The sequence below is a fragment of the Heterodontus francisci genome, chromosome 8, assembly GCF_036365525.1.
Source record: "Heterodontus francisci isolate sHetFra1 chromosome 8, sHetFra1.hap1, whole genome shotgun sequence".
Taxonomy (NCBI): Eukaryota; Metazoa; Chordata; class Chondrichthyes; order Heterodontiformes; family Heterodontidae; genus Heterodontus; species Heterodontus francisci.
Genome location: NC_090378.1, coordinates 113,757,304 through 113,772,972, shown reverse-complemented (window position 1 = coordinate 113,772,972; position 15,669 = coordinate 113,757,304). Strand labels below are relative to the sequence as shown.

The window sequence follows — 15,669 nt, the reverse complement described above, 5'->3', positions numbered from 1 at the left end:
CTGGTTTTGCCTGAATGCTTGTGGAACTGGTTTCAAGAAGGACGCTAGCATTTGTTCGATGGTCCTCCCATTGAATCCGGAGGATGCGGCGGAGGCATTTGTTGATGGAATTTCTCTAGCGCTCTTATATGTCACTGATACACAGTCCCTCCCTCAGCAACCAATCAAAAAAGGACTTGTATGGTTTCATTGGCTGCAAACCAATTCGAATGGCTTGTTTCAGCCAATAGGAATGTTGGTGTGAGAAGACGTACATGGTTGCATGTCAAACCAAATTATTTGTGACCTTCACCGTGCAATGACACATGGATGAACCAGGTTGCCTGTGCCCCAGAAGTATTAAATAAATGGGGGAAGAAAATCAGCTGTGAGGGGGCAGATTGTACGTGATCCATGTGGACTTGATGGGTCACATAGGCTTCTTGCCCCGGGGTTTCTTACTTTCTTGTGATCGAATTCAGCAACACCATTAGAATGGCAACTGGCTGTGGGAACATGACAAATAACTATCCACTTGCCCTGCCAAACTGGGATACTTGTTCCCACAAGGAATCTCTTCTGTTGACATATCAGTTAGGACAATCTAAACTTAGCCTGAAAGTATGGCGGAAGTAGATTTAACAGTAACTTTCAAAAAGGAATTCATAGAATTATATGGCACAGAAGGAGGCCTCATGTGGCAGTTCTTTGAAAGAGTTATCCAATTAGTCCACTCCTCTGCTCTTTCCCCATCAATTTTTTCCTTTTCCAATTCTCTTTTGAAAGTTACTAACTGTATCTACTTCCACCATTCTTTAAGGCAGTGCATTCCAGATCATAACAACTCGCTGTGTTAAAAAACAAAGTCTTATCTCCCTAATATAATATAAAAAAACAAGAAATGCTGGAACCACTCAGCAGGTCTGGCAGCATCTGTGAAAAGAGAAGCAGAGTTAACGTTTCGGGTCAGTCAGTGACCCTTCTTCGGAACTTATCTCCCGTCTAGTTCTTTTGTCAATGACCTTAACTCTGACTCCACTGGTTACTGACCATCTGCCAATGGATATACTCTATCAAAACCTCTCTTTAAATCACCCCTTAATCTTCCCTGCTCTAAGGAGAAACAATCCCAACTTTTCTAGCAACTCCACGTAATAAAGTTGTTCATAGCTGGAATTGCATCTATACTGGAAAAAGAAAACATGCAGGGCTATGGGGAAAGTGGGTGGGTGGGGGAGTGGAACTAATTGGATAGCTCTTTCAAAGAGTCAGCACAGGCATAATGGGCCAAAAGGCCTCCTTCTGTCCTATATGATTCTATGATCTAAAATAGAGTTCACAGAGGAAGCCACTTGCTCCCATATACTTTCAAAACTGGGACCACGGCATAATACTTAATACTACTTCCAAAATGTTGTAGCCCATTCTGCATAGAGATCCCGTTTGATTTGTCCAGTTTTGGTGTTTGTGGTCCATCTGAAATGTCTAAAGTACAAATCAGACATAATAAATCATCCAGTGGCAGAGGTCTCCTGTCCTCTTCTTTCTTGGTTTCAGGTCAGTGCTATAAAGCAGTTTTGCTGACTTTCCAACTCCAAAATAATGTTAACCTATGTTTTCTCTTTCATATGCTGACCCCCTCTGCAATGTTCCATAACTGGGCCTCAAACCATGACCCCCCAGTTGGGTTTTTGTATCTGGCGAACTGTGGCCACCCAATATCACAGAAAATCATCACTGGTTACCATTTCTTTAGTGGACTCCTGTTTTGATCCACTGGCGCTGAGATTTAAGGCATCTCACACACGCTATGCAGATCAAAATGTGAATTGTTGCTCCTGACCCTGTTGCAGTACCAGTGGGCAAAGGCAGCTTAATGTGTGACACGAGGCAATTCCGAATACAGGAGTAAAATTTTATTTCAGAACTAACGGGTAACAATCTGCGGTAGTAAAAATCCCGTTCAGCAGAATAAGATGCAGAGACGGTACAATATAAAATTTCACAAGTGTTAACATTGAAATCAGAACCAAACCCTCCCCCATTGTCACAAGCACATATCTGAGATTGAGAGAAAATTGGGACAGAGAGACAGTCATCCTAGGGTAACATTAAACAGTTAAAGAGCAACTAAACAAATACATACAGATGGCATAAGGACAAATCTATTTAAAACAAAGACCATCAGAAATAGTATTAGGAATGACAAAATGCTGTGATATACAAAACCCATCATTATCATCCCTATTTCTTGAAGAACATTTAGAACCCTCTTACTTTGAGGAATTGAAAATTTAACGCTTCATACATCGACTATCTCCCCAGTTTGGGACTTGATTAGTAGGGTGAAGGCGAATGGCACTTTCAATATTTGATATTAAAAATGAAACAAGCCAAAAGCATCACATCCTGACATCTTACATTAGCTCTCTAATTATTTACAAATAAAAAACACAATCACTCCAGACTTTTAGAGGATTAAAATGTTTCACAAGAAAATTAAGAGAAACAGCTTAATTTCCTAGAGAGAGGTGGGAATGGTTTGGAAAGCCCACATATATATCTTCTAAAAACAAACTAACAAGAGCAAATTACCTTTACACCAATCTTTGTACATTAGAGGCAATACTGATCTCTTATCATTGATATTTGTACAAACACTGATTACAGATGTACGACAGAAACCTTCACGAGTACAAATTTATTTTCAATTGTGAATTTGTGGCTTTTCTGGTGGGTTGTATTAAAAAAATTGGCAAAAACAAAAAAAACCTTCATCTGTTCATCAAGGGTACGTGAAAGGAAGGGATAAATGCAGTGCTGGCAAGACAGATGCACTCGTGACAACGGGAAACGCTTCCAAAGGGAACACATGCAATATACAACTCCAAACTAGGCAGATAAACCAGCCAATGATTTGGGTCAAAGGTTGGCATGGAGGAAAAGTTTCATTACGTTTACACTGGCCAAGTCATCCTGCGGCCACTCTTAGGCTACATTTACAGTCCAGCCATAGCAGCTGTGTCACATCACTAAGAAGTGGCAGTGTAAATCCAGGAAGCTGAGCTTAAGTGGATGCTGAAGCAAAGTAGAATGAGACTCTCCTGCAGTGACCTTTACCCTGCTTCACCACCAGAAGGACTCTGGAACATATGTTACAATTCCAGTAGCCCAAATGCTACAGTCACAGTGGACACGCAGCCTCACACGCTGACCAGTAGTCCAAGGACCACAATGGTACATGCCTAAGACCGAGTCAGGGGAAAGAATAGGAACTGAAGGGAGGGGCTAAGAAAATCAAGAGGTTGGGGGTGGAGGAAATGTTCTGCAATTTTTAGGTTTTTGGTCACTGGTTTAGCAACATTGGTAAACAAAACTTGTTTAGTTAGATTTGCCACATCCTCTGTGTGGGTTCTATTGCATCAAATCCAAATTAGCCAGTCAGAAGAAGGGCCATTTTGGATCCAACATGGCCATTAAACCTTGAAGGTTGAAGGACTTGAAAACATGTTGGCATTAAACTTTTATTTATTAGCAGTGTAGAAAGGCATATGGGCAATTTGATGAGGATTCACTTTAGGATGAAGAATTTGCAGAATGGCCTACTATGTGGGGGCCCAGTTACCAGAGAGTTCAGTCAGGTCCACTCCTCCTGTCTTGTTCTGACTGTTGGTGTACAATTCAAAGGGTATCAGCTATCTATCCCTGCTGCCTTGGCCAAAGGATCATCGATCATGTGTAAGCTGAGATGGTGAGGCCAGCAAGTCATTTGACCACAAAGCCTTCTTATCTGTCCTCACACAGGGACCTTTGACCTTCAACAGGAGACTCTGGCTAGCCAGCGTTCAGAAGCAGGCACCCTGACTGATTTTTCGTCTCCCTGTGACCTGGGCACTAAGGCCCATTGTACTCTCCCTTCTGCCTGCTATACTTGGATCAGCATAACTGAGCCCAGACCAAGAACTCAACTGGGAGCCTACTCTGTTCAATGCCTCAGCTACACCCTTCTTTTAGCACAAATCCATTGCGGAAAGTGAGTGGGATACGTTCCAATGTAAATTTGGGTTTGTGACATTGTCATTACATAATTCTTTTTAAACATGACATTTTACGTCAAAGAGAAAGTTAGGTAAGGGCATGAGAAAGGAATAGAAGTATGTGCTGATAGGGTTAAATGAAGAGAGTGGGCAGAAGCTCATTTGGAGCATAAACAACAACATAGTCCAGCTGGGCCGAATGCTTGTTTCTGTACTACAAATTCTGTGTAATTTTAGAGTTGTTTATCAGTACTCTGAACTTGGGAATTTGTTTTTTCATAAAAATCTGGTATTCCCTTTGTTGCAGAGTGCCACATCGTCCCCTCAACGGGCTAGTGGTAAAGCCACTATTGGGTGTAAAACCAAGACATAAAGAACAGTGGGTCTCTGCATTTGATTCCCAGTCTGTGCTACGTAAGCTGATCTTAGTCAAGGTAACAGTTGGGGCTACAGTTGACCATTATTCACGCTGTGAGTTTAGACAGTGAGTGCAGCAAATACAGTGCACCAGGGCCTAGTCTAATGCTGTTCTCACAGACAAGCACATTTGAGCAAGTAGTGACTGGATAGTAATGAGGAGCAGTAACCCTGCCTGGGTTTTACTTCCCTCTGGCCATTGCAGCTCAGAAAGCTTTCCAAGGAACTGCCAACCTAGAAAAAGACAGACAGTGATGGGGAACTGGTTGAAGAGGTACTACCGAGTTCACCCCATTTAGTGTAAGTGTTAGCATGATCAGAAGTCAGCTACAACTGGGGCTGGACATTAGAACCAAAGCAATACCAAAATTAGGTATTTTTTAAACTAGATACATTTTACATTAAAATCACATCGATAATATTTGCATAAAGAAAAGCAAGGTGGACAAAAAAAGTTGTACATTTCAAGTGTTCCCCATGAAAAGAAAAATCAAACAAAGTGATTTATAAAACCAAACAATGCCAGGATTGTGTTGCGTACAGAAATACAACTCAAGATCACCAGATACCATCAGAATACAGTGCAGAGAAACCACACCATTTTACAAACTATTCCATTAAAGGGAAGTGGAGAAAACACGTCCTTCTCCAAGATCAACACATAAACCACAGAAATCTATTCACCATCTATCTTCCACAGACATCAATTATCACAATGTGCATCAACAGGGCACACCACAGACTACAAAGACCGCATGGCAAGCTTTGCTTTTACATTATGGAATCGCAAGCAACTAGTCAGCAACAGTGAGGGAGCAGGAAAAGAGTGCACCAATATAAGACTAATCACATTCCATATTCACTTTGTTCAATTAACAGGACTCATAAGCATCATACTATCAACAGTACTGCTGGCAGGGGAAAAAGCTACTGTACATGTCAAACATGGAAAAGTGTCCTTCAAAAATCGGATGAAATACCCAAGGACACAAGTACACATTTTTTTTTAAAGCACTAAGATGGAATGCTGCGTTTTAAAATAAAATCTGTTCATCATCTGGGCTCTGAATTTTGTTCTGTGGAAGCCGCTGTCTGTGATGTGGAGACCCTGGGATGAGATCACAGGGGTAACAGTAAGTGCTGGGAGGAATACTTGATATTTCAACCCACAGTGAAGAGCTACTTTTGAAATTTGTTGACTTGTGTGTGCAGAGGAAGGAGCAAACAGAGCCAGATCTGAAATGACATAATCGAGATCACTAACAGAATTAGTATGTTCCCCCTGCCTCCTCCACCACCCCAGTATACTAGCTCTGGATTAGACTTTTCTGTCTGTTTACTGATTCTACCAGCTGCTACAACCATATACATTTGAAAATATTTCAGCTTTGTATTTGAAAGGCGATGGTTATTAAAGGTTGCTACTGATTATTAGAAGAGTTACAGGTCAGTGAATGGAGCCTGTGCATTAGAAAGGGTTGTACCCCTTTAGTGCACAGCTCCACCCCCTACCCTCCATCAAGACGATCATAGTTGCTCTGTGCTATTTAATCCCATGTGGATTATTAGTGTGTTAGGAGTTGGAAGGCTCAGGAAGGGAAGGAGGCAATAAACTCAATGTGGTGAGAATATTCAACATGATGTGCGACAGCAGGTGCTGTGGTGGGTAAACCTATAGGGGCTGCCTGTGGGACTTCTCCCTTTACTAAACCATCTGAAGAGAAGGACCTACTGTTGAAGCAGAGTTCCATGCATTTTGATAAAACTGTCATAGAAATTCAGGCAACTCTCTCCAAGTGAGCTCGCAGCCGGATAAGATGGGGTGTTTTCTTCAAAGATAGATTTATTTTATATGAGGGGGGAGCAGTGAGTGTTTTGACTAACTAATTGTGACCACCAGGATGACCAGCCTCGCAGCAGGAGGGGGCAATCAAACACTGGGATACAGGAGCACATCAGCAGAGTGGGCTGAGGCTTTTAGTTAACATGTGGCCCAGAACTGCTTGAAACTCGCTACAAAATCACAATGGGTGGGGAAGAAAGACTTGCACATATGCAGTGCCTTTCACACCCTCAGTACATCCCAAAATGGTTTACAGCCAGTGAAGTAGTTTTGAAGTATAGTTACTATTGTAATATAGGAAAGGGACAAATTTTTTCTGAGCCACAATAAATAGTTACACCATCAACCTGTGTTCACTAATATAGCAATAAGCCCCTTAAAGATCACCATCTAAGCTAATTTAGTGAAAATTTGCTATTTAGGGCACCTTATTCTACCTGATAAGCTTTTCTTGACATTTTTTTAATTGAAGCTCATAATTATCTACTTTCACTTGTCATGTGATCCTCTCTTCTATTTAAAGAATAGCCCAAAGCTATCAGCTATAAACTAATATTTTGCTTACAAAGCATTGTGTTCAACTCATTTTGACCCCCAGGATCGTAAGCAATGATTAATCAGCTCAGATGGTGACTCAGAATGTGGTGCTACATTACAAGGCAGAAACATGACTACATTTCCTTTTAAAGTCTCCATTAAAATATGGGTCCCATAAATGCAATGATGATATAGTCACCAAAGTCAGGAATGTGATGCAAATCAACTGTAATGATGATGGCTTGGTCTGGTTTGCTGACCTTTGACCTGCACGGTCCAAAATGGCATTTTTACCTCCTATTAACATGAGTCAGATCTGCAGGAACTTATTCCACACAATACTGAAATAAACCTGAGCAGTATCAGACTATGCACAGAGGAATCTTGTAACCTAACAGAAATGATTACAAATAAGCAAAGAAGTGGAGATATTTATATCAAGGAAGCACTAGTTACAACTCAAATGTAACACTCCGAAGGAACATTCTCCGTGCAAAAATCTTAAAAGTTGTCTATACTAGAGACTGCTTCAAAAATACGCTGATAACTACAAGAATGATGCCCCAGTGTGTTTATACAGTGCAAATTTTAACCATCTCCACTATTGACTTGTGCAGGTGTGTGCAGTGCAATCACTAAGATGGCTATAGATTTAGTTGTGTTGGAGGAGGCGGGGAGGAGAACGAGAGAGCAGATAGTTTTGCTTGTGCAGTGTAGCGTGCAGGACAAATATCAGACATACTGGAAAAGGGCATCTGCATATACAGAGAGAGGGAGTGAGAGAGACAGAGTGAGGGAAGGGAAGGGAAATGAGACAGAAGTGAGGAAGCAAACATATCAGTGCCATTTTTAATATGTTTGCTGCAGGAACGTGGCCTCCTTCCCTCCCAATTCCTTTTTATTGAGATGTTCTATATTAGCCCTAGAGGACGCAACTACTCCCACCTGCAAATTTTGAAACCGGTGTCAGCAGTATAGGTGAGGTGTAGGTAAGGAGCTGACTAAATGTGGTTTAACCCCAACATCCCCTCCTTCCAATTCCTATACCTTCTGTGCCAGTCTAATAATACTCTGGGTAGCTCTGTGCTGTGGACTTGTGCTCAGTAGTAATCTGATTGAGGTGGTCCCGTTCCTACCCGTGTGCCTACCTTTTTTCTTTATTAACATGCAGTTGTACACTTAGAGCCCAGATGTTACTCAGACACCGCATTAAGCGATTAACACAGTTCTCCATTCTTCTGCTCATCCTGTGTTTAAGGATTCAAACAGTACATTTTAAATAAATATAAATAAGAGCGAAAAAAAGCACAGGGGCACCAGGTGTCCCTGCTGGTAGCTACAGCTGTCCCATCTCAGTATAGCTTTGGATGAATGTTTTTTGGATGATGGGAAATCCTTAAAGAAAAAGGCACCAGATCGAGAGGAAAATAATAATTATGAGACACTGCTACATTGGTGCAGTCTAGGAACCACACCCAGTCCTCTACGACTGGTGCTAGCAACAGCTATAACCAAAAATTATCCAAACTCTACAACTAAGGTTCCACAATTTTTCTTGAACAGAGACACAAGAAAAGCAGTTTTTTTTTGGACATTTGCATGGTGAAGCGAAAGCAATGTTTAGAGCATAGGTGACAAAGAACAAAGGCAAAAGTCAGGCTCCCAATAGCTGCCAATTGAGAGTGGCAACATTACTAGAGGTGAAAGATGTGGGACATTATTGGGAAAAATCACTGACCCTGTTCTTTGCAAAGTTCAAGTCTTTAGTCATCTGTGCAGCACAATACAGCAGCATAAAAACCCAAGGCTACTGTAGGAACCAGAACCAGCTTCAGAATGTTAAGAGATGAGACTTGCTTTTTCATTAGTAAAATTTTTTTGCAGTTTTTGAGAACTAGATCAACTCGAGACAATTATTAATGCAACATAAATGATCCAGCTATCAGGCTAATGGGTGAGCATCCTGACTATTAAAAAGGCCCAATGACTCAGCAGCCTGCGGCACCTGCACAAGGCAGCTAGATTCTAATACTACTTTGCAACGCCCAGCAAAATGCATGTTTCAGCTCTTAATTCCACACCCCTGGGCTGAGGGAAGAGAACAGAAGTGATGTGGTATTGAGCCTAGGCACTTCTCTGGAGGGACGAAGGGTCAGTACCCCAGGCTATACCTCCCAGAAACTGGCTCAGCAGCACCAGTGATTGAAGGCTCAGTGCATGGCCCAACCCTTTTGTCTGAGAATGCGGTGCTTGCTGGCAAGGTCTTTGGATGCAGAGGTGTTTGTGGGGGAGGAGGAGGGGCCTTCTTGGCAGACTTTCAGAAACCAAGTCTGCTAAGAACCAGCAAGTGAATCACAGAACGGAGCACCACCAAATGGGAGTGATCAGCATGAGTGTGCCAGTAATAAAGCTGAGCTTGTTCTCCTTTTGCCATATGGGTTTCAAATTGGTTATATCTGCAATAGTTCCTCCTCATGGAGTCAAGAATGCATTAGATTACTTTGTAAGTGAATTAGGACACGCTGATTGCACAGGAAGTTGTGATCACACAAAGCTCTGTATGGCTCAATACAGCAGAACTTAATCTTTCAAGGACCAAACAGTAGCAGCTTGAAAATGCTCACTACGGATGTCCTATAAGAGATTAACAAAGGTGTATCTTTGGTACCAAGAGAGGGAATGCACAGGGACCCTAAAAACCGTAACTCAGATCTGGCTTTCATTTATTTAACATTGGGTAAACAATGGCTCAACTAATAATTGTTTTCTCGAGAGTTTTTTTGGGGGTTAGGTGATTAGACAAGTTGGCACTTAGCTAAATGAAAACACCTACTAGGTGAAAGCACCTACTAAATTAATTGTATAGGGCAGATTACATCTTTGCACTGCATGAACATTAGTTTTAGGCTTAAATCTCTTATCTTCCCAAGGTCATTTGCCACTGTGCTGGGAGGGGTGGAATGATCTAAACTGTGGGATCCTTCGTGGTTGATGCCTGTGCTTCTCTGCAACTCTGACACCAACAGAGGAAGGCAGATTTCCTTTCCTGCAGCAAGGTTGTTAGACTGTATTTTTATAACATACTGTTTGCACCTTTAATTCCAGGCACAATGAGTTCTTGCGTTGTCAGTGGAATTCGAGTTGCCCTTCCACACGGAAATGTGATGAATAGTGCTGATGTACCTCTCACAGGAACTCAAAAGCTGAGTCTAGCCAGGCATCTCTTGCTTTTGTTGCTAGTTACATTTCAGCACGGCCAAGGTTTAGGGGGCGGGGGGAGCGGGGTTAAGGACTTCGGCCTGCCCAACAGTTTGGGCAACCAATGGGTGGAAAACTAAAGAGGGAAAAAAGAATGGAGTTTTTTTTTAAATTAGACAATTTTAGATCTTTAGTTGGAGAGACGTACCTTTTGTCACAGCTTCGAGACTCCCTCTCTCTGTGCTTTAGCACTGCCATGTTGCAGTAGGAAATCAAGGATCAAGGTCAATAGAGTCAAGTATCTCCAAATAATTTCACATCTTTATAAATCATTTTAGAACTGTCAAGCACACTGACCTTTCACATACTTCCCCCCACCTTTACTAGAGTAGGCTTTTCTAGCAAATGGCTGAGTCTAGTGTGTGCGTGATTGACTGACGTTCTCTCAGTTGGTCAGGACTATATTCACTGTGAGATGACAGTTGGAGAGAGGTGGTCCCTGGACTCAGAGCAGCAATCTTCTGACCACAGAATAGAGGCTCTCAAAACCTGCACTACCAGCACTAGTCAGCTGTTTGTAAAGGAGCCATTAATTACTTAACGGCACACTTCACTGCCATGAAATAGAGCATTGCTGCCAAAAAAGGGGCAACACCAGTGACTCAATCAGACAATACACAAGCAAAAAGCAGTGACTGTTTTAGAATGGGCCAGTCACTGGCTATAGAGGGTTAAGTGTTTTAGATGTGTTCAGTCACTGGTTATAAAGGGGTTTGTGTTTTAGAATGGTTCAATCACTGGTTATCGAGGGGTGAGTGTTTTAGATTTGTCCAGTCACTGGTTATAGAGGGGTATGTGCTTTAGAACGGGCTAATTATACAGGATTGTCTCCATTTGCACTGTCCAAGAATGGGAATCGTCAATGCTCACGGATTTGATTTCTCAATTTGTTAAAGTTTTAGTGAACTTTCTTGGATTCCCCAGTTCTCTATACAAAACATGTGGACTGAGCATGCAGTGGCTCTGTTTCAAGCAACTCTGTGGCACCATCCATGTTGACTGTATGAAACACTGCCATCCTTGAAGGGTTCCGTGCCTTTGTGAACTAACCACGGAAGAAGCGACACGTTCTACGCCTGATCCCCTTGTTCAAAGCTTCCAACAATGAAATCCCTCTTCTATAAACAAGGAGATGAGTTGAGGTTTTGGGTGGTTGTGCAGAGCAGACAAGAGAATGCCTCACGGCCCTCAATCCAAGGTCATCCCATCTCCGAGAAGAGCCAGCAAAAGAAGCAAAGGGACGGAACATGTGTTCGAATACCCGCTCAAATATCAATAGTAAAAAGAGTACTTCTACTGCCCTCTATTATCACCTGCAGCACTGCAGTTATGCGATTCACAGCGCTAGGTTTTTCAGCTAGTGAGCTTGTAAGGATTGGCTGGCTTGTGTGTGTTTTTGGGGGAAGAGGGAGAGGGGAAGGGAATATCATAAAATGGGACTGTCAGAAAAGCAGCAAACTCTAGCCCCAATTCAAAATAAAACATAACCAATGTATGTTCAGAATTTTTAGTGTAAGTTAATCATTCTGTGTCACGGTTCCATTTAGAAAATGCACCCCCAGATTAAAATTATGAAAGAGAAAATCTAAAAATTGTTCCCCCATAAATATTTGGCAATCTGGGCTGGGATTTGATGTTCACTTTTTGTTTTTACATTTAGGTTTTACATTTGAGTTTCATTCAAAATTAGGCCATGAAATTGGATCAAACCCAAACTGCTACCAAATAAGAAAGCGAGATCAAATAATGTGCACTCATACTGCATTAATTCTGAACTGGTTCTTGGTAAATCCTTCATCCAAACTCAACTCTAGTGTTGGTGACAGTACACTGCATTTCTCATAATGGTCGCCCATCACAGCGTCACCAGCAATGCAAGTGTGCATCCATTCATTTTCCTGGCTAGCTTTCTTGAAGGCTGAACTCGAAGAACAGAGGTTCCCTTCTATCTCTGCTTCCTCCCATCACTTATGGGAACTTACGCAGCACACAACTCTCAGCCCACATTTCCCCTGTTGCTGAGCAATACGAAGCTTCGTCCAATATTAAGTAGAGGCTGGATTCACCAATGTGACTGACTACTTACTCACCTGCGCAGTTGCACCCTTGTTCCTGAGTCTGCCCCCGCTATGTAAACAGGTCAGATTCAGCAATAACGAGAACCGACTCCATTACAGAAGTGCTTTCATTGGAAGCGGTCCCATAATATAAAGGGGGCAGTGGAGACTACCAATGCTTGTACTGTGGAACTGCGTGAAGTCCGTTTCCTGAGCTATTACTCGCAGAAAGGTTCACATTAGGCCTAGCTACCTTGTGTCCCTTTATTACCCCCTTCTTCCATAGGTGATACAATTTGACTGAATCACATCCATTTTCTGTACACTTTATTAACAGAAGGCAACAGGAATGTGAAATTCTGTATAAAAACAAGCTACTGTTGTAAACCGAAATATTGTGAATTTTTGCCAGTGAGATTTGGAAAGTTTTTGCCATTATTTTGCCTATGAATGACTCATTCACCAAAAACTTTGATCATATTCAATGCTCATGCATTTGCTTCAACTTCCAGCTCCAAGTGATTGTGCTAGGCTATACTCTGTTGTGGAAGACAGTCCTGCATCCAAGCGAGCCAAATCCAGAACTCCTTTACACTGAAATCTTCCCCAACCCATTTGACATCTGCAACAAATTTTAAACCAATGTTTAACTAGGCTCAGCCATGAAACATACAGAGTTCTCCGACAGAGAGAGACTTAACAGATGTCCATGTCCAGGCCTGCTCTTACCTTGATCTCCTTTGCGTACGACTAGGATCACCAGTTCTTTGTTACAATGGAGCCCACTTAAGACTATATCAGAAGAAAGTCATTATTAGAAGGTACTTTCTGAATGCCCAATCCAGCTAAATCAACTACATTAAAAAACAGAAATTCCTGTTAAGATTAGGTAAATGGAATGAATTCAGAAGATGACATGAGTGATCACTGAGCAATCCCCAACTTTGTCATTAATAACTTTCACAGTGATATACATTATCAGTAATTCTAAACCCTGGAGTGTGCAGCTGACCATTGGCACAGGTAACAGGAGGACGTCTCTTTAAAACAACCCGCTGCATTGAAATCTCTCCACTGAACTTGGTGTTAGCCAAACTGGATCTTAAGGTGGCTCCACTGAAACATCTGCCTGTGGGGCTAAGTGTCACTCATTCTGCCACCAGCCTAAGGTATTGGAGAAACCTGGTGTCGCACTATCTCCGGGGGATGGAAAAGAAGGGCAGCTCTTGGAACGATAGCGCTGACGGCTCCCTGAACACACTTTTCTCGGGAAAATCTCCATCACACCAATCAACATTCCAGCCGCTAATGACAGGCTGGGCATGTAGCGAGACAGCGGCAGCTTCCAGGAGCGGATCAAGGAATTGAAAAGCAAGCCTGAAATTCCATCGATGACGGATTAAATTGATGCACTGAGGGAATCCATCATTTGACATTCAAACATTGGTCAAAAGAAAATTAACAGATTATTTATGATGAATTTCCTATGAAATTTATATGCACACAGTTTCCGGGATATGCAAACAGTACAGTTTCATTGATAGAAAATTTTGAAACGATGGATCACTTCTTTTAACATCCCTTGATGCTACTGATTGTAGATATGATTTATAAAGAATACAAACATATTTTGCTGCACCTGTAAAGATTTTTTAAAAACCAGCCTGTCATAGGTATCTTGCGCCAGGTGGAATGTATCCTGCTGCTCTGGGTTGGATGCAGGACATCTGCGTTTGATAGCTCTTCAGGAACTGCCACCTAGAAAGCTTTGAAGTGCTCTTAATAAAGATGCTTTGCTTTCTTGCAAGAGGAAAGCTAACTAATGACCAAAACACAAAAATAATTCAACGAACATTGACACTAACTTCTGCATCAACATACAGGACACAAGTTTCTTTCATAAATAATATGAACATTTCTGATTTGAACAGAACAAATGCATATCAAAATGAACTTTTTTTTTTTAAACACCATAACTTCACTTAAGAAGTACAATTAAGTGCACTTTCCCTGCAAGTGCAACCAGGGCCATGAACTTGTCAGAAAGACTTGAAGAAACCAGTTTAAACCAGCTTAAACCAGCCCCAGCTATACTGAGCCTGAGAGAGAAGAAAAAAATACAAGACAAAACAAAAAGAAAATTGGTATTTTCCAGCACAGAGTCTGTTCTGTTTGATTTGATCCTTGTGGATATGTTTTGCTGTTGGTTGTAAAATTGTTCTTTACAACACTTTTGTTTTTAATCGATTTAAATTAATATATTAAAACAAAGGAAAAAATGGAATTGAGTCTGTTGCCACGCATGGCGGCAGGTTGTGTTCAGTGCCTGGTAGAACTGGAACGTGTGAAGGACAGTGACTGCTCGGTATTGACTTTCATGTGTATGCTTCATCATCTGTGTCTTCAATTAACACGGTCGCATCACGGGGCCTCACTCTGGGGGTCAGAAACAAGTCAATGTAAGAATTAACAGCAAGAATTCACAACACAAATCAAATTACCTGCCTACCCACACACTGCTCTCCTGAAGTTTCTGCCATCTTACAGAAGCACATAGAATGAACAGTATAGAAACAGGCCATTCAGCCCAACTGGTCTATGCTGGTGTTTATGCTCCACACTAGCCTCCTCTCACCCCTCTTCAACTCACCCACCCTTTCAACATATCCTTCTATTCCTTTCTCCCTCATGAACTTAATGAGCTTCCCTGTAAATGCATCCATTTGGGGAGACGGTGACAGTGATATTGCCACTTGACCAGTAACCCAGAGAGCCAGGCAAATGCCCTGGGGACATGGGTTCAAATCCTACAAAGGCAGCTGATGGAATTTAATTTTAATTTTTTTTTTATTCGTTCATGGGATGTGGGTGTTGCTGGCTAGGACAGCATTTATTGCCCATCCCAAATTGCCCTTAAGAAAGTGGTGATGAGCTGCCTTCTTGAACAGCTGGAGTCGATGTGGGGTAGATACACCCACAGTGCTGTTAGGAATGGAGTTCCAGGATTTACTCGCCACAGGATTCCTAGCCTCTGACCTTCTCTTGTAGTCACAGTATTTATATGACTACTCCAGTTCAGTCTCTGGTCAATGGTATCCCTCAGGATGTTGATAGTGGGGGATCCAGTGATCGTAATGCCATTGAATGTCAAGGGGAGATGGTTAGATTCTCTCTTGTTGGAGATAGTCATTGCCTGGCACTTGTGTGGCGTGAATGTTACTTGCCACTGATCAGCCCAAGCCTGGATGTTGTCCAGGTCTTGCTGCATTTCCACACAGACTGCTTCAGTATCTAAGAAGTCCCGAATGGTGTTGAACATTGAACAAACATCAGCGAACATCCCCTGTTTTGACCTTATGATTGAAGGAAGGTCATTGATGAAGCAGCTGAAGATGTTTGGGCCTAGGACACAACCCTGAGGAACCCCTGCAGTGATGTCCTGGAGCTGAGATGATTGACCTGCAACAACCACAACCATCTACCTTTGTGCCAGATATGACTCCAACCAGCTGAGAGTTTCGCCCCATGATTCCTATTGACT

General features: G+C 42.0%; 1 protein-coding gene across 1 annotated transcript in view; it reads right to left on the bottom strand.

The window, feature by feature from the left end:
- Window positions 1-1,880: 1,880 nt before the first annotated feature.
- The window catches only part of LOC137373082 (solute carrier family 53 member 1-like), a 454,369-nt gene continuing 440,580 nt past the window's right edge, over window positions 1,881-15,669 (bottom strand). Inside the window, exon 15 of the mRNA XM_068037939.1 lies at window positions 1,881-14,564. Within this exon, the coding sequence (XP_067894040.1) occupies window positions 14,504-14,564 (61 nt within the window). The 3' untranslated portion in view covers window positions 1,881-14,503. The remainder of the gene's footprint in view (window positions 14,565-15,669) is intronic.